This window comes from Mustela putorius, unplaced genomic scaffold, assembly GCF_011764305.1.
Source record: "Mustela putorius furo isolate JIRA1106 unplaced genomic scaffold, ASM1176430v1.1 tig00003845_pilon_pilon_pilon, whole genome shotgun sequence".
NCBI classification, from domain to species: domain Eukaryota; kingdom Metazoa; phylum Chordata; class Mammalia; order Carnivora; family Mustelidae; genus Mustela; species Mustela putorius.
The window spans coordinates 5,600,693-5,619,685 of NW_025421998.1; the positions used below are offsets into that span (position 1 = coordinate 5,600,693).

At 44.2% G+C, this 18,993-nt stretch overlaps 1 protein-coding gene across 1 annotated transcript in view; it reads right to left on the reverse strand.

The window, feature by feature from the left end:
- The window catches only part of EGFR (epidermal growth factor receptor), a 200,052-nt gene that overhangs the window by 29,130 nt on the left and 151,929 nt on the right, over positions 1-18,993 (reverse strand). Inside the window, exons 9-19 of the mRNA XM_004739376.3 lie at positions 17,878-18,004; positions 17,582-17,655; positions 16,681-16,771; positions 13,572-13,771; positions 12,540-12,672; positions 10,466-10,556; positions 8,071-8,228; positions 5,879-5,917; positions 3,236-3,377; positions 2,277-2,399; positions 1,496-1,594 (exon numbers count right to left, since the gene is read on the reverse strand). Coding sequence (XP_004739433.1) covers positions 1,496-1,594; positions 2,277-2,399; positions 3,236-3,377; positions 5,879-5,917; positions 8,071-8,228; positions 10,466-10,556; positions 12,540-12,672; positions 13,572-13,771; positions 16,681-16,771; positions 17,582-17,655; positions 17,878-18,004 — 1,277 coding nt within the window. The remainder of the gene's footprint in view (positions 1-1,495; positions 1,595-2,276; positions 2,400-3,235; positions 3,378-5,878; positions 5,918-8,070; positions 8,229-10,465; positions 10,557-12,539; positions 12,673-13,571; positions 13,772-16,680; positions 16,772-17,581; positions 17,656-17,877; positions 18,005-18,993) is intronic.

Here is an 18,993-nt window from a genome sequence, read left to right on the forward strand (position 1 = left end):
ATTGTCCTCAAAGGCGACCCTTACTCTGTGTCGCAAATATTGCTGAAACCCACACCTCAGCGTTGTTCTGTGAGCTTTCTTAGAAAGTCTTGAATAAAGAAGAATGAATTAAGGAAGCAAATTTGGCAAAAAAATATTTTCTGTTTAACAGTATAGGTGAGGCAGCTCTAGGTTCTAGCTGAAGAGACATCCCAAATGTATCTCTCATGGTTACGCTGACATGAGTTGATGTAAAGCTAACAGGACTGCACGTGAACTTGTAAGCCATTAAAAAGAAAGATAATTTCGCTTGATAAGTATCTCCAGTTGGCTGTTGCCTTGTACTAATATGTCATCTTTCCCTGAGAAGCGTGCCAGAGTGGGGGTCTCCCCATAATAGTAAAGGAAAGAAGCCTGTGGGAAGAATTTGGAGTCTAGAGTGGTCATGTCACTGGGAAGTTCACTGTGTCGAAACACAGTTTTCTAAAAGGCCTTGTTTGGTATATAATGTGTGGGTTAGAAGTGAGAGTGGGGAATATTACATTTGGCTCTTGTCCTTCCTAACTACAGGACAACTAAATTCTCTAGATTTCTGAGGTGGCCATTTTGTTTTTTCTGACTCTGTTTCCCTAACCTCCCGCTAAGCCTCCCTCCCTTCTCTTTCTCTGGCTCTGCCTTGGGACGAGAGCAAATGTTTGGCATGTCCCACCATACTCAAAGGCTAACAGTGTTAACAACAAGACTCCATCTGTCCAGTGGATTTTCCTGAGTGTCCCTTAAAAGCGGGCTCTCCCACATTGCATGGTGGCCCCTCTTTTGGACAACCTCTGTTTAAGAGGATGTAGCCCCTTTATTGGCTAGTGAGGGTTCAGAAAAGGTGAAGAAAGTTCAGTGGGATTCAAAGTAAAGAAATGAAAATAATCTTGTGGAACATTCCTAAGTCTTGCTCTAGAAACTAAAAAAGGACACCAGAAATAACATACACATTATTTGGGGGCAAGTACGGAAGATGGGCAACTGTTTCTGGAGGTTATGAAGCATCATACTGTAATCCCAGGCACCTTTAAAAAAGCCATTTCAAAGATAACCTGGTGGAGCCAAATGGAAATGCGTTTCGAAGGCAGAAATAGCGATGGGCTGGAATCCTACGCCAACCACGTAAACGTGAGCAACCTTCTTAACGCTACAGGCTGGTCAGGAGGGTTCACTGTGAGTGTGTGTGCAAAGCAACTAGTCCTGAGACTGGCCCTTGCTGGACATTCAACGACTATGAGTTTCTATCATTTTGGGAGAGAAAGAGAGAGCAGAATTGAAGATGTGACTCTTCTCTTCAGAAGAAACCCTGAGAGGGAATTACACCAACGGCAGCTAGAAAGAAAAAAAACATGAAAAGTGAACAGCTAAAATGCGATGATGAAAAGAAGTCTAAAATGGGACAGTGAGCTGTTAGATACCAGAAAATGTGGCTTCTGACGTCCGGGCCTGTGGAAAACTAGAGAGCAAAGGAGAAACTTACATCAAGAATTTCCTTGTTGGCTTTCGGAGATGTGGCTTCTCTTAATTCCTTGATGGCCACGGGAATTTTAACCTTCTCACCTTCTGGGATCCAGAGTCCCTGAGATGAGGAGGGAGAAAAGACATTAACTGGCAATTGTCATACTATGCAATATGCTGACTCGTGAGACAGACAGACTTTACCAGTGACCCTGTCCCAAAGGGCGAGGGACCTTAAGCACAGCTCTGTATTCCGAGGCCATCAGAGCTGGGAGCCATGACATCTCAGCAGCTCTCCTGCTATCATGTTCCATGAATCAGAGTCATTAGTTTAAAAAAAAAAAAAAAACCCTAAGCATGTGTCAGTTACACCACCAGTGTGGATCATTTTGTCCAGAATTCTGAGATACTGGGTGTCGGGCTCACTGAAATCAGACCTGATGTAATAGGATCCAGAAAAAACAAATTAAGAGGAGCTGTTTTGACTTGGACTTCATTTGGACACTGTCACAGAGTGACAGGCAGCCCTTCTTCAGACTCCCTCTCTGCCACCCACCCCTTTACAAAGTCACCACTATCATCCCTGGAAACTTTTGATGACTGTATAAGGGTCCCACAGGACCATTTAATTTGTCACCATGGTTATACAAGATTTCCTTTTGAGAACCTGGAGAAGACATTGGAATGTCCAAACCATGAGCAACACAAAAGTAGATAAAGTTGATACACAGAAGACAGCCCAGGACTCTGGATTTGCGCATCAACCCACATCCCCAGAAGTCTTGGCGTCCTGGTGGCCTCACCTTGTACACCGTGCCAAATGCTCCAGAGCCCAGCACCTTGATCTTTTTGAATTCTGTTTCCTTTAAGATCCTCAAGAGAGCTTGGTTGGGAGCTTCTCCGCTGGGCGTAAGAGGCTCAACAAGCTGTGAGAGATAAGGAAGAAAAGCCGCTGGTCAATGCTCCGGCCTGTGTGGAAGCAGGCGTTGGCCAAGCCCAGACACAGCCATGCGTGGATGTGCTTCAGCCCAAAGAACCTGCCACACTCACTCGAAAGAAGAAATGCACACCTTCTCAAAGAACTTCACGAAAGGTATGTTGACAAAGGGACTCCCTGGTACAGGAATCCTTGAACAGAACAGCTCCATTTCAACAAATACGATTTCTACTTCCAATTAGCTGGATTGAGAGAATTTTGGTGAGGAAACCTTTCAGAGGGTTGGTCATTTTGGTAGCCTGTTGGGCATCCTAACACGCAAATGCCTTTATGGTATGAGCTGCTGTGGTTCTCTCCTCCCAGGGACTCTGGCTTCTGTCACTCTGCAGGATGAGGATGCCAGCTGAGGACCCATTCACATTGTCACATACAGAGCTGAAAAGGCAACAGCACTGTGTAGACAATGGGATTTTCCACAGTTAGCTTCTCAACCACGTGCCTTCCCAGGAACCAACACCTATGCACAAGCCTTTCCGTACACATATATGCGTGTTGTATTTACACAGGACTCCCCACAGATTGGTAGCTATGTTGTGAGACTTAATTCATTCCAGAGCTGTACCCAAATGGGACTAATTGTTTATAATGGGACATTCAGAGATTCTTTCTGGTTTTTCCACCATCAGAAATAAAACATAATAATACAAACATATACTTAAAATACAAAATCTTGAAGGGCAAGACATGGCAGGAGAGCCCTTGTTTCGTCCAGGAAGCTGGGATAGGGGCATGGGCAGGACATGCCGGGCCTGGGCACCCACTCACCTCTCTTTCTTGCAGCAGTCTACGAAGGGTTCGCTTCCGGACAATATGGCGCCGGCGCAAAAAGAGGCCCACCCCGAGGGCCACCATCACCACCAAGAAAAGGCCGCCCACAATCCCAATGGCAATGGGTGGGATCTTGTTCCTGGAATGAGAGGGAGACATGGCAAAGTGAGGCCTGTGGACAGATTTCATTACATTGACATTTTTTTTTTTTAAGATTTTATTTATTTATTTGTCTGAGAGAGGAGCGAGAGTGAGCACAAGCAGACAAAGTGGCAGGCAGAGGGAGAAGCAGGCTCCCTGCCGAGCAAGGCGCCCGATATGGGACTTGGGATCATGACCTGAGCCGAAGGCAGAGGCTTAACCAACTGAGCCACCCAGGTGTCCCATTACATTGGCATTTTATGATTTCCTACATTTTTTGACACTTTGACATCAATCAACATCATCTCAGAAAGTAGGTACCATGTGGCTTCTAAACAGAGGAAAGAACATCAAGAGTTTCTAGGGTAGTGTTTCCACCTTCTTGAGCATTAGAAGGTCCTCCCTCCCAGCTTTTTTACATTTTTTTAAATTGAGGTATCCTTCGGACATCTCCATATGACAACTGTATTTTAATCTACTGATTAAGAATCCACAAAATTCAAAAAGTAACTCAGACTCCCATAATGCTTTTCATATGAATCTGCATTTACCCCCAGAATCTCTCCATTCATCTGAACTAGAAGGCCACTGCATAAAACATGCATTGTCTCCTGGCTTGCCTGGGTGAAGGCACCCTTTCCATAACGTTCAGCCTCTTTGAAGGGTCCTTGGCTTTCAAGATGGGACCACAGCCCTGTGGAATGCTTTATGAATAAGCATGGGGGAGGTTATAAAGTGATAGGCTTTAACCATAAAAAGCACGATCGTCATAAATCAGTGATGTCACCGTGTATCAGCAAACCACTTTACAGCACTCCTTTTTCCCACTATGGGTGTGCTCGATTTCAGGGACGGCAAAAACCTCCAACAGAAGTTCTGGAGTTCACTGGGGGAAAAGAGCTATCTGGATTTGTGGATTCTGAATTTAGAATCTTTATAAAATTATTATTCTTAAGTATCTATCCCCTTTGAGCTTCTGACAAGCTTCATATTTTCTGGAAGAAATGTTAATGAATATCAAAGATTAATTAGCATCATTAGCATATAACTATCCCAGCATCCTTACAAATTTCTTGTCAGTGGGTCAAAGGTGCTCCATGAAAATGGTATCTACAACACTTTCTCCTTAGTGAATGCAAAACTTGTCTCCTGCATTATGCCATCTCCTCAATTAATGCAGTTTGCATTAATGAGTTTTTACTATATTGAAAGGAACACTAAAATGATACAAAGAATAATTACAGAGTACGCATGGGTTCCGTGGGGAGCTATAGTAAGGGTAAGTGAATAAGAAGAGAAGAAAAAGTAGAGTCTATATAACAATGAATGGTCACAGACTAGTTTCAAGGTGGGGCTTTGATGAAAAACCTCATTATGAATGTACTGATTATAGTGTGAAGATAGGACAAATTTTGCTGATGTAGGCTCAGCAAAGAGGAAAGGATGAAAGGAAATCTTTATCTCTGAGAAACTGCCTTACTCGTCTTTCATGTTTCACTTGATAGTAGGTAGGATTTATTATCATGGCTAAATCTGGGGCAGAAGAGTCAGCCAACACGGAAGCCAGGTCGTTGAAGAAGGGACTGTGTAGACATTACTAGAAATGGAAGAGATGCCTGGAAATTCGGTTAGTGTTGGGTTATGTCAGGAATGGCAAAGAGGTGCCTTGTGCCTAATTCCGATTCCTTGCTTGACATTGTTAATTGATAATACCACATACTCTTTCCTGATGAGTCTGACCAGGAATTCCCAGTTCTGCTTTTCTTAGTACAGCATTTCAAGCAATGATGGCAAATGAATCAGAATTGAAATGCTAAAGGAAGTCACTGTTTAGAATAGGTTAGTTGGGGAGAAAAATGACCTCACGCTGGAGCTCTTTCATCAAACTTGAAGGTCTGAGATGCGGTCCACTGGGTCAGCAAGGGCGAAAAGAAGAGAAGCTAGGAGAAAGATCTGAGGAAGCTGGTGTGACCACGGAAGTCAGAGACAGGCTCCATGTGAAGAGAAGCACTGGGCACTGAGTGCTAGTGCCACACAGAGCCAGGTCCCACTGCTCATATCCTGTGTCCCCTCCCCCGAACACACTAACAAAGTAGGCAGGGGAGAGGTGGGGGGAATCCGCAGGGTGGTCTCAGCCAGGGATGCTGTGCTGGCCCAGAGAAGAACCTGTCAATGCAGAAGGCGATCAGAAATGCGGGAAAGTAGGGCACCAGGGTGGCTCAGTGGGTTAAAGCCCCTGCCTTTGGCTCAGGTCATGATCCCAGGGTCCTGGGATCGAGCCCCACATCGGGCTCTCTGCTCAGCGGGGAGCCTGCTTCCCTTCCTCTCTCTCTGCCTGCTGCTCTGCCTACTTGTGATCTCTGTCTGCCAAATAAATAAATAAAATCTTAAAAAGAAAAGAAAAGAAGAGAAAAGAAAAGTGTGGGAAAGTATTGTCTCTGCCCACACAGTCTTTGGACATTTCTGAGAAGGTCCGCTGGACACCGTTACGACACTTACCCTTCTATCGTACAGCCTTCAAGACCTGGCCCGTCACAGCTGTAGGAATGGAGAGAAGAACACACATTTGAATCACTCTGCTTCTTCAGTATTTTGTCTGAGGTTTTTTTTTTTTTTTTTTCCCCTTTGGATATTTTATTTATTTGAGAGAGAGTGGAGAGAGAGAGCGAGAAAGAGAAAGCATGAGCAGGGGGGAGGGACAGAGGGAGGAGAAGCATGTAGGTCTCGATCCCAGGATGCTGGGATCATGACCCCAGTTTAAGGCAGATGCTTAGCTGACTGAGCCACCCAGGCGGCTCTTAGAGAGTTTTTAATTAAGTCACAAGGCAACACGTTTAAATTACTCTCCAATCATTAAGATCACCAGCAATCCCCATTTTGTGGCTGTGGTTAATCTACTTTGCATTGTTTCATTTATTCATTCTCCCAGCAAGTATTTCTGAGTGTGTACTCTGTGACAGGGACTGTTCCAGCATTGAGCCAAGGGGACAGTTTCTGGCCTTTGCTATTAAGATGTTTTGACGTACACCTCGTGATATAGGTATAGTTGTCTCACGTCAGGCTCTGGGATGTCCATATGGGCTGGGGAGTAGAGGGCCCAAGACTAGAGCCAAACTGATCAAGGAGCAGGTAGGGAGGAACAGATGAGGGAAGACAAGTCTCGGTGGCAGGGAAATGACAGTGATGATTGCAGACCCAGAAAGCCAGGGGTGAGGGGAGGAGCTGGCTTCATTCCCTCCGAAACAACCGAAATGTGTTACATGCATCAGAGTCAGCCCTGGTCTTCCATGACCCCTGAGCCGCTGGGCTCCCATTCTAGTGGGGGAGGCCACCATCCCTTATTTCAATTACAGGATGATGTAAAAAGGCAGAATCCGTGGGCTCTGAGAACAGCAGCATTTGCCAATACAAACATCAGTAGGAAAGCAAACTACTCTAATTAAACGGAAAAGACAACTCATGCTGTTGTGCATGGATGGACCGACAGAGCGTGATGCTAACTGAAATGAGTCAGACAGAAGGACAAATACTGTAAGAGTTCATCTATATATAGGGCCTAAAAAAAAAAAAAAAACAAACGAACACACCAACAACAGAGATAGACTCATAAATACACGTAAATACATAAATACCACAAACCTGTGGTTACCAGAGGAAAGGGCGTAAGGGGGAGGGACATAACGGGTGAAGGGGTTAAGAGCTACAAACTTCCAGTTGTAACAACTAAGTGATGGGGATAAGGAGTACAGCATAGAAAATACAGTCAATAATGTAACAATTCTGTCTGGTGACAGGTGGTGACTACACTTTTTGTGGTGAGCCCTGCATAATGAATGGTATTGTCGAGTCACTATCTTCTACACCTAAAACAAATATAACATTGTGTGTCAGCTGTATTTTAGTTTGAAAAAGGAGGCAGGGGAGATGACCATTTCGTGGCCTGGGAAAGGATGAAGGACTACATTTCAAATTGCGAATGGGATGGGGGTGCCTTCGAGCACCTCATTTCCTATCTCAGTCAAGGGCTGGGATCTGTACACTTCTCTTGGAGGGAGAGGGTCTGTTCCCTGCCCTCATTTCTACACTGTCCTGCTCCTTTCCCCCCAGGGCCTTTGGGCCTTCCTCTCTACATCACACACACACACACACACACACACACACACACACAGAGGCTTTTCAGGCTGTGGGATGCACACTTTATTACCTCCTATGGAAACCAAAGTCAAAGACAACAGGCATCATTGATGAATGACCACTGACTGATAAACTCATACCCTACTCAAAATAACTCTGCTCACTCCCTTTATCCCAATCCCTCACCATGCCTGGCAGTCCCCCAAAAGGGAACACTCTGCAAAGTGAGTGCAAATGGAAATTGTGAATTTGGGGACCACATGCAGGGATGTTTGAGAAAGGCCAGTTTACATCTGAAGAGGTGACTGGCAAGGACGGAGACAGGCCAGGTGCTAGCAGGGAGTCGATTTGAGTAGCGAGATGAAGAGGTCTTTGGGAAAGCTGATTTGCAGAAATGACTGCTGAATATGAAGTAAAAGAGGCCATCGCATATTATCCTTTAATTGCGTCAGAAAAATTGCTCCCTATCTTCCACTCAATTCATTCTTTTCGGTTACATGTAATTAGAACAAGAAACACTTCTGTCCTGCTTCTTCACCTGACATGCTCTCACTCACCCATAGGTACAGTTGGAATGACACAGGTGGCACACGCGATTGGCGTCTGCAAACTTCCAGACCAGGGTGTTGTTCTCTCCCATGATGCCAGCCGGACAGGTCTTGACGCAGTGCGGGCCGTCGATGTAGTGCGCACACTTGACACAGCTGTCCGGTCCCTGTCAAGATTGAGGACGACCTCTCTATACATGTTTCTTTCTCTTTCAAAACTGAACTTGTTACTTAAAATACTTACTGTGAAAACAGCCAAATAATAATAGAAGTTCTTCAAGTAGAAAAACGACAGGCTCATCTGGGATTGCTATCGCTTGACAGGGCCGCTGCTAACAGCTCACTATAAAGTCTTCCCAACTTTAAAGACATTTCATATATAACTATACTAAATACTTCATTACATTTTGCTTAACAGATTATGGGCATCCATCTTTGTCAAAACCATCTAATTAGTCTATGAGTACATTTACATCTTTATTGCTCAGATGAACTTTCTTGCATAACATGTTTGAACTTAAAGGAAGACTGTGGGAAGCCAGACTTGCTGAGGCAAATGCAAGAAAGCCTATATCTCTGTATTTTTAGGGACAACAAGGTGGAGGCAAAATGAACACTGGACTGTGCTAACTTTGATTCTGGTACCTGCACGCTTCACAAAGGGACTGAAATGAAATGGGCAGGGAGGGATGTCCCTATTTTGTCCAAAGACTGAGTGTTCTCAGAACTAGAGCCATCAGATGACTAAAGTCAGTATCACCAACTGATTTATCTCGATGAAAATGTACCCTAACACCATGTGAACTTATAAACCATTGGTTTACTTTGTAACCTGCCATGTTGGCAGCCTATGCCTCAAAACACAGCCTTCTGCCCAATTCAGAGACAACTTCTGAAAAACGTTTTTAATTAGTAGATTTACATATGGCTGTTGAAGCTCAAATCCACACACATGTCCTTAAACATAATATTAAGGATTAACTATAGTTAGGATACTGGTGTGATGGGGGACCTGAATTCTCATTTCTATTCTTTAAAATACAATGTAGATAGAAAACTGAATTTTGGAAAGTTTTGCTAGGTGTTTCTTTAGAAATGCTTTGAACTTCTCAAACTCAACACACACAAAAAACACACACAAAAAAGTCAAGAAATGGGCATAAGACATGAACAGACACTTCTCCAAAGAAGATATACAAATGGTTAACAGACACATGAAAAAATGTTGAACATCAATCGGCATCAGGAAATACAAATCAAAACCACAATGAGATAACACCTTACACTGGTTAGATGGCAAAAATTAACAAGGTAGGAAACAATAGATGTTGGCGAGGATGTGGAGAAAGGGAACCCCTCTTACACTGTTGGTGGGAATGCAAGCTGGGGAAGCCACTCTGGAAAACAGCGTGGAGGTTCCTCAAGACATTAAAAATAGAGCTACCCTATGACCCAGCAGTTGCACTACTAGGTATTTACCCCAAAGATACAGATGTTGTGAGAAGAAGGGGCACATGCACCCCAGTGTTCATAGTGGCAATGTCCACAATAGCCAAACTGTGGAAGAAGCTGAGATGCCCTTCAACAGATGACAGGATAAAGAAGATGTGGTTCATGTATACAATGGAATTTACTCAGCCATCAGAAAGGATGAATATGTACCATTACGTCGAAGGGGATGTAACTGGAGAGGATTATGCTAAGTAAGATAAGTCAGTCAGAGAATGACAATTATCGTATGGTTTCACTCATATGTGGAACATAAGGAATAGTGTGGCGGACCACAGGGGAAGGGAGGGAAAACCGAATGGGAAGAAATCGGAGAGGGAGACAAACCATGAGAGACTCTGGACTCTGGGAAACAAACTGAGGGTTTCAGAAGGGGTGGGGGGATTGGGTAGCTGGGTGATGGGCATTAAGGAGGGCACGTGATATGATGAGCACTGGGTGTTATACACAGCTAATGAACTGTTGAACCCTCCATCAAATTGTAACAAAGTGTTATATGCTGGCTAATGGAACATAATAAAAAAGATAAAGATTTACATGAAATAAAAAAATGCTTTGAATAGTTGTGAACTGATGTTAAATCAGAATTGAGGATGTTTGATTAAAGTGACGAAGCAGTGACGACAGATGTCAGAAATGGTGACAACTGGCTGACAAGGTATGCAGTCTACCACAGGCCTGTTGGTGAAAGAGTAGATGTTATTAAACTTGTTAGGAGGTGTTGGACAGGAAAGGTGAGTGCTCCTGCGCAATGGGGTGTGTGATGACATCAGCTCAACCACAGCCTCTCTGGGACGCAGCTGTGAGGTCACATGTTGGCTCAGTGTTGTGGCTCTACTGCTGGGAGCCTTCTCCCTACGATGTAGGAGGGGCTAACATCAAACGCACTCCTCACCCGTCCCGTGCAGGTTACATTCATGGGCTGGGGCAGGCATTCCGGATGGCACTGTATACACTCGGAGTTCTCCACAAACTCCCTTGGCTCCCTGAGAGAAGAAAGGAAACTGATCAGCACCGTCTCCGTCTCCAGAGATCCTGCTTCAAAATGCTGGGTGGCTACAACCATCTGAGTTGATCCATCTGAAATTTCAGAGGATGCAAATCCTCTTTTCCAGCAATACCAAAAAATTTCAGGTCAACATGCAGCTGTGGGGAATCAGGACTCTACTGTGAGATCATAAAGTGACTGTATTAACTGAATCCTTGGTCATCTTTCCCCTCAACAAATACACAAGCTTCATTCATAATCCAAACATCTTCCCTGCATTATTCTACAAGGCGCAGTTTTTGTCTCTTAGGCAAACAAGCCAATACATGAAAAAGGTCATAGTCCTTAAGAGGTGACCTCATCCCCAACATCAGATTCATGGATATTTAAAGCAAGCTGGAGAAAAATGATTAACCGTAGATTAATGTACAGGAAAAGAAAGGAGAGACGTTAGAACGTACTCCATGGTTATTAACAAAAACCGTAAGTGTGCAATACAGGTGTGAAAAATTTTGCTTGTAAGAGTTTCGCTATTCCTCAGGATGTCCAGATCAATGTTAAGCAAGAAGACCACGTTGGATTGAAAAGACAGAACAGTGGTGGCAGCTACTGAGGTTGAAAGCTGCCTGGGAATTAACTACAGGTCTTCACTCCAGTGAACGAGGAGTGTTTACACCCCTCAACATGTTCCCTAAGTCCTCCCTCATGTCCTCAATTAAACCAAATATGCCCAATTGGTTCTTTCCTTCCCTTCTTCCCTGAGTTATAACACCTGTGGGAGGAGCCCATCCTGCAGGCTGAGTACTTGCTACCAGACAACGACATTCTTAACAGAAAGGGACCACCAACATGGTTATTTAAATTCCCCCCCCCCCGCCTTTTTTAAAGATTGTATTATTTATGTGAGAGAGAGAGTGCACACAAGTGGTGGGTTGGGGGAGGGGGTGTGGGAGAACCCGATGAGCAGGGGCTCTATCCCAGGACCCTGGGATCATGACCTGAGCCGAAGGCAGATGCTTAACCCATTGAGCCACCCAGGTGCCCCAGTTCCATCTCTCTTTAAAACGATGTAGAAACCATGAGACTTGTGTCTCTTTTGGAGCAGTAAGGATTGCACGGATATTTCTTGTTGAAATAACACTGTCAATTATACAACGTACTCGGTCAGGTTACTGAGCCGACCTGCTAAAGGGTTCGTACAGAACTGGACTTGGTCTTCTCATCTTGCTCCTGAATATTTCTGGATCTGTGCTATGGCCCAGACCCCGACAGTGAAACAAGAAGGGAGGTTTCCTGTACTCATATGTAATTCCTATGGCTCCTTCTCTCTGACAAAATTTCCTGTTCTTTAAATTAAAAAAAAAAAAAAAAAAAAAGCTTCTGCCTCTGTCCTTCAATTGTACTTTCCTATTTATTTTTAGTCATTATTCGAGGACCTTCAAAGCTTTATATCCATCTCAAGATTCCCAGAGAATCAACAGACTGTACTTCTACTGATTGCAGATAAATTCAAGAGTGGTTATGTGGTTGTTTATTCCTTTGTCCATGGTTACATTTAAAGTTATATGCATGGTTCAATATTTCTTGAACATAAAACAAAAAATTAATGAGGAAATGTAATTTATATTGCTTTGGACACAGTAGGGAGAGTGTCTCGCAAAGAAAAGTCTAGATGACTGTGGTCTCGGCCATATGAACCACTTATGACTTTTTCGTCTGTCTTGGGAACTCTGTGTGGCTTAGAAAAATAGCAGAGATTTCCAAAACAGAGACTCTATAAATTGGTGAACTGGCATAAGTCATGAAAAACGTTTGTTCATTTCCTTGTGTGATAAACAGCTGTCAACAAATACACGACAAAAAAAAAAAAAAAAAGGAAGAAGAAAAAAAAAAGCAATAGGATCAATGTGAACAACCATAAACCTAGAAAAACAATCTCCTTATCTTTTAGCAAAATCAAGGGGTTACAAAAGAACCTTACCCCTCCAGAACATTGCACTTCTCCACACATTCCTTGCCCCGGCTGACGTTTCTGCAGGACACACAGTCTTTCGGCTCTGGGCCCCAGCAGCCCTCTGATGAGCACAAAGGATGGCAGACGTGGCCCATGGCCTCTGGGAAGACAGGGTGAGCCACAAGGGGTCAGCTGCAGCACTGTGACTAGAGGGGCCAAGCATGAACGCACCCACACCGGTAAATGAGGTGCTGGGTCCTTTGTGACCTTGAGCAGCATGGACGTGCAGAGGGGGAGGGGTGCCAAGAAGCAGGGACACCCAATTGGCTTCTCGAGGTCAAATGCAAGTTCCATTCTCCCCAGTGGGAGTCAAGAGTTCCTGGACTGGACCTGGGCAGCATTCCGCTGATGAATGTCACAGCTGATGGAAACACTGGGAAGGTTTGTGGTTCCTGCCATGTGCTGGGCACTGGGCCAAGAGTTTAACATGTAAAAATTTCATTTCATTCTCTCACTGGCGGCAAGAATCACTGAGAAAGCCAAAGCCTGAAGAAACTATGTAAACCGATCAAGGTCTGGAAGCTAGGAAGGGCTAGAATTGGGGCATGAACGCAGACCTGCTTGTCCCAGTGACCAAGCAGTGCACATGCCCAGCTTCCACAGTGTCCTATGGCTCCCTAATCAGACTAGGAAATGTCAGCATAAAATGTTCATTCTATCTGCAGGCGTGTGCATGTGTGTTGCTAGCTACAGTCATCAGAGGCTGAAATGAACAGGGAGAAACCTATGGCTAACAGGTAAAATAATACAAAATTGATTTCCATTAATTACAAATAATCGATAGCTTAAGCCTCAAGGCAAATTCATCCTGTGAAATACGCGAACTGGAAACAATTCCAAGGAATTTGATATGGTAACTTCACAAATTAGGAATACACAGATTTCTTTTAATCTGCTTCTTCAGGAATGAAAATGTAATTGAAATGTTTGGGAATATTCTAGATTAAAATAAACGACCCAAGGGAACCATCTCCACAATCAGCCAGAGTGATTACTTACTGCAGCCTTTTTCATCTTTGTTGTTTATAATTTTGGTTTTCTGACTTGAAGTCCCAAATAGTTTTTTCCAGTTTATTGTATTCGCATAGCACAATTTTTTGTTTCCCGAGATGATCACATCCCCATCACTGATCTCCTTGAGGGAGCGTAAACCCAAGGACGTTATGTCCAGGCCGACGACCGCAAGAGAAAACTGACCACTACAGTGGAAAAAGAAACATAACGTGAACAATTGCAAAAAGATTCTATCACTTAAAACCTTATTTTTATTTTCTGGACCACCTGATGTTTACTACAAACTGCTTGCCAGCAACTGTAAGTCATACTGTAGTACGTCTTTATTGCAACTTACAAGAGGTTTTTTTTTAAGCAATAGGGAAAAGCCAGTTCCTTGTTTACTTAGTATTTTTGACTTCAGTGGCATATGGGGGGCTGAATAAATGTTAATGTCATTATTATATTTACTGTTTTTTTTTTTTTTTGGCCTGGGGATTGAAAGTATGTTCTAACCTTTTAAATATCCAAATACTTGAAAAAAAAATCACAAGTTCATTTTTTCCATCCACCCACCCATTCATCTATCCATCCATCCACTCACCCATCTATCCATCCACTGGTCCATCTACTCATCTATGCGTGCATGCGTCCATCCATCCTTCCACCTCTCTATTCATCCATCCATCCACCCATCTGTCCATTTGCCCACTCACCTATCTATTCATCCATGGATTCACAATCCATCCACCCACTCACCCATTTGTCTCTCGACTTGTCCATCCACTTATCTATGGATGCATGCGTCCATCCATCCAGCCTTCCGCCTCTCTGTTCATCTATCTCCACCCATCTATGTACTCATCTATGCATCCACACATCCACCTATCCATCCAACTACCACTCATCTATGTATTCATCCATGGATTCACAATCCGTCCACCCACTCACCCATCCAGCCATCCATCCACCCATCTACCCACTCATCCATCCATTCATTCATGGATTCGTCCATCCAACCACCCACTCATCCATCCATCCATCCATCCATCCATCCATCCACTGATGCACTGATCCATTCACCACCCATCCATTTATTGAACAAACATTCAAACGACCCAACTCTGTGCTAGAACTCTATATGTCTATCAATGGGTTTCCATCAAGTGACTGGATGAAAGTAATTCACGCTGAAGGGAGGGAAGTCTTGGACCACCAGGCAGGGCAGGAAGGCAAGAAAGCAGCTGATAGGTGCTGAGAACCAGGGGCTTCTACTGGAGCAGAAACCTGAAAGTGGGGAGGCCTGGGCAAGAGGTCTGGGGAAGGTGGAGGAGGCCAGAGCATAGAAGACTTTGGATACCTTCAGCTTGGTTGTTGTGTGCAAATGATGGAAAACCATAGGAAAGAGATCTGTACTTTTAGGAAGCTCACGGGACACCAGGACAGAAAATGGACCAGTGGAGACAGCACTGAATGAGGAGATATCAGGTAAAATGACAAGTTTAATGTGGACATTCCTGCTCTCCTTGTTTCTCTTTCTCTTCCAACACTATCCTCCTCCTCCCTTCCCACAACCTGGCTCCTGAGGAAAGCGAGGAGGCCTGTGTAGGAGACCTGTGTAGCACTACCATTTAGAAATTCTCTCTTGCCATGTGCCCACAGAAGCCTAGACCCTTGAACAAAGCCGGAGTCCCCTTCCCCTGGTGAGCCACACCTGGAGCTGGTGGTCACCCTGTCCCTGTGTATCACTGGACTCCTCATTAAATGTGAAAAGAAAAAAAAAAGTGATTCTAATTTTATTTAAATTCCTAAAACTAAGTCAAGTGGTACATCCCTGTCACCCAAAAAAACTGATCTCTCTTGTCTCTGCATTAATCTTGGGCAAAAGAAATATTTTTGAGAACTCAGAACAAAAGGGTTTTTCTGTGCAGTTAGTATCAGAGATGCAAAGCCAAGATGGTTTTTAAAAAGCAATATATATTTCATGTGTACTTGTTCTGATATTCTTTAATATTGAGTATCATGTTTAGGGTCAATTAACGAGTAATATTTCTAAGCATCAGAGTTTTTTTTTTTTTTTAGAAATTTTAAAATAATTTTTTTGGTAGATTATTAAGGTTTTTTTTTTTTAATTTTTTATTTGATGGACAGAGATCACAAGTAGGCAGAGAGGCAGGCAGAGGCAGAGAGAGGGAAGCAGGCTCCCTGCTGAGCAGAGAGCCTGATGCGGGGCTCGATCCCAGGACCTGAGCCGAAGGCAGAGGCTCTAACCCACTGAGCCACCCAGGCGCTCCTAAAATAAATTTTGACAGAGAGCGACACAGAGAGAAAGGGAACACAAGCGGAGGGAAGGGTGGAGGGAGAAGCAGGCTTCCCGCTGCGCAGGGAGCCCGATGTGGGGCTTGATCTCAGGACCCTGGGATCATTACCTGAGCCAAAGGCAGAAGCTGAACAACTGAGCCACCCAGGTGCCCCCACATCAGACTGTTTCTAAGGCAGGTTTGACAAAGAGATTCTCAAACTCTTCTTCCCCACAAAACTCATTATTACTCTTACCGTACCAAAGATACTTATATGTGATTTTTTTTTTTTTTTGTCAGAGTTGGAAAAGTGGCAATCCTGAACAAAACACTTATTGTTAAAAAGTCTCTCCACTCCCTCTGATAAGATGTGCTCATAAGGACATGTCGCCTCAGTGGTCTTCTTGCCAAAAATGCACAACCTCAATCGAATCATGAGGAAACATCAGCCATTCTACAGAATGTTTGACCAGCACTTGGTAAAACTGTCAAGGCTATAAAGGATAAGAGTAGAAGTTGGGACAGTTAGAGATGAGAAGGGACTGAGAAGATGCAACAGCTAAGTGCAACATGGCGCTCACAGGCAAACGGCTAAATCTGAGTGATGTCTGGTGCTGGAGTCAACACCATGGCACCGATGGTAATTCCGCCATTTTGTCCTCGTACCATGTGTAGGTGAGAGGTTAACAATTGTGCAAGCTCTCTGGAGGGTCTTTATAACAGTTGTGTAAGTCTAATTTCGAACTCTTCATGGACTCTTATCTTCAGAATAGATAAATAAATAATCTACCAGGCTTTGTGCAGGGTCAACTTACTGTTGCTTTGTTCTTCCACGTATGATTTCTAGGTTCTCAAAAGCATGGAGGTCAGTTCTGTTTTCAGGCCAGGCCTGAATCAGCAGAAACCCTAGAAAGGCAAGAGGAAGGCTCAGACACCCACCACTTAGAAATGTCTTTAGGAGACATTTTAGGAATCTTGAGACATTGTTATTTGAGCAGGAGAGGTGAAGATTTGATTTGATTCTTTTTGTTATCTTCGCCAAGAATCTACCCATGGGTAGATAGAAGCCCAGGCACAATTTTACAGTGGGCACCTGCCTCTCTTATAGAATTCCCATCCCTTGCTGCATCTCTCCTACCACCCAACTTCCACCACAGCCATCCCATGGTGCCATGGCCCTGATAGCTGGGCTGGGCTCCAAAGCTGATGAACCTAACCCTCTCTGCTCTTGACAGCAACCGCCATGTTTGAGCTATCAGCACACAGAAGGAGATTCACATATTTTCCTTACTTAATTCCAATCCTCAAAACAGTCTTGTTATTTAGGTTCAATTACTCCCTTTTTAGGGGGGAGGGCAGGCACATGAGGGCCAGTCTGTGGGCCCGAGAGCCTATGTTGTTCCCTCAGGGTTCTGCCCTTCTTTTCCCCCCACCCTCAAACGTCACTGGGTCATCAGGACGTCTGGCCAGGGCTGAGAAGACGAGGATGAAACATGTTCACAGGGATGACTCAAGGCTCTGATTAAAGTGTTCACCTCTTCCATGCAGGGGAAATTGCGATCATGAAAACTATCAAAGAACTCACGAGTCATTAATGGTAGAAGTTCAGAAGAAATGTTTTTATGATGCTGAGAGAGAAGCAGAGGCAGCCACCAGTTCTCTCTCTAAAACACCCATTTCCCATTCATGTTCATGTGACATGGTAGCCGCACACACCTGTTATTTCCTTTACAGTTTTTAGAATGTCCAGTTCCTTTGGATCGAGAGGCAGAGTACGCGTGAAGGAGTCACTGAAACAAGTAACAGAATGATCATTAACCGTGTCTGCCCGTGAACAAAGTGGATTTTGCGTTTCCCTGTTCCAGTGGGGCTTGATCTCAGGACCCTGGGATCATTACCTGAGCCAAAGGCAGAAGCTGAACAACTGAGCCACCCAGGTGCCCCCACATCAGACTGTTTCTAAGGCAGGTTTGACAAAGAGATTCTCAAACTCTTCTTCCTCTGTTACTTACCCTCTAAACGCTACAGGCAAGATATGAAGATCTCCGCTGATTGACGTGCAATTTTTGAAGTGTTTAATATTTGTAGCATTTATGGAAAGCGTGTCTTTAAATTCGCCAATGCCTATTCCATTACACACTGTAAAGATAAGGGAGATGTTTATTCCCTTCACATATGTTGAATTCAGAAGAGCTCGGGTTCCCCGCACAGAGGAGAGCGGGAAGAGAATTGTAGCCATGAGTCCGTCCCTGCAAGCCATCACTCATTCCTTCGACAGGAATGCAGGCCCGCTGGTATCAATAATGAGGGTGAGGGCTTGGGCTTTGGGTGGCTGGAGAAGGCGATGGCATCCTCATGGCTGGTGATGCCCTCAGCTGGGCTTGCATTCTCCTCCTCACGATATTCCCACTTTAGGACTTAGCCCAATTGCTCTCCCCCATCCCTCCTTGGCAGTGGGATCCAGCTGCTGACGCCAGGGCCGCCTCTGCCCAGCTCTCATCAAGCCACTCCTCTGACTAAAACTCAACACTTTCTATGGTCCTAACCTAGGTTACAGCTTGTTGTCTATTTTATTTATTTTTTTTCTAAGAGTTTATTTATTTATTTGACAGACGGAGATCACAAGTAGGCAGAGAGGCAGGCAGAGACAGAGAGGGAAGCAGGCCCCCCTGCTGAGCAGACAGCCTGATGCGGGGCTCGATCCCAGGACCCTGGGATCATGACCCAAGCTGAAGGCAGAGGCTTTAACCCACTGAGCCACCCAGGCACACCTCATTGTCTATTTTAAAGAACCAATGGATCTGGATTATTTTTATTAAAAAGAGCAAGATGTGTTCATTTGAGAATGCTGCAAAGTAGAATCAAGGGACCAAAATGACCAGAGTTTCCACTGCAGGATATTTTGAGAAATGTTATTTCCAGCTACCCTCCAGGGTTATGTCATACCAGATTATGTCGGGTTTTTGTGTGTTTTGTTTCTTTTACATCTTCTGCTGTGAATGTTCCTCATATTATAAAAACTATTTACGAACATGATTTTTAATGGCTGTCTTACATTACGTCATAGGGAATACTATAATAACTTTTATCAGATAAACTGCTTTTCTTCCCCTGTGTTTACTTGAACC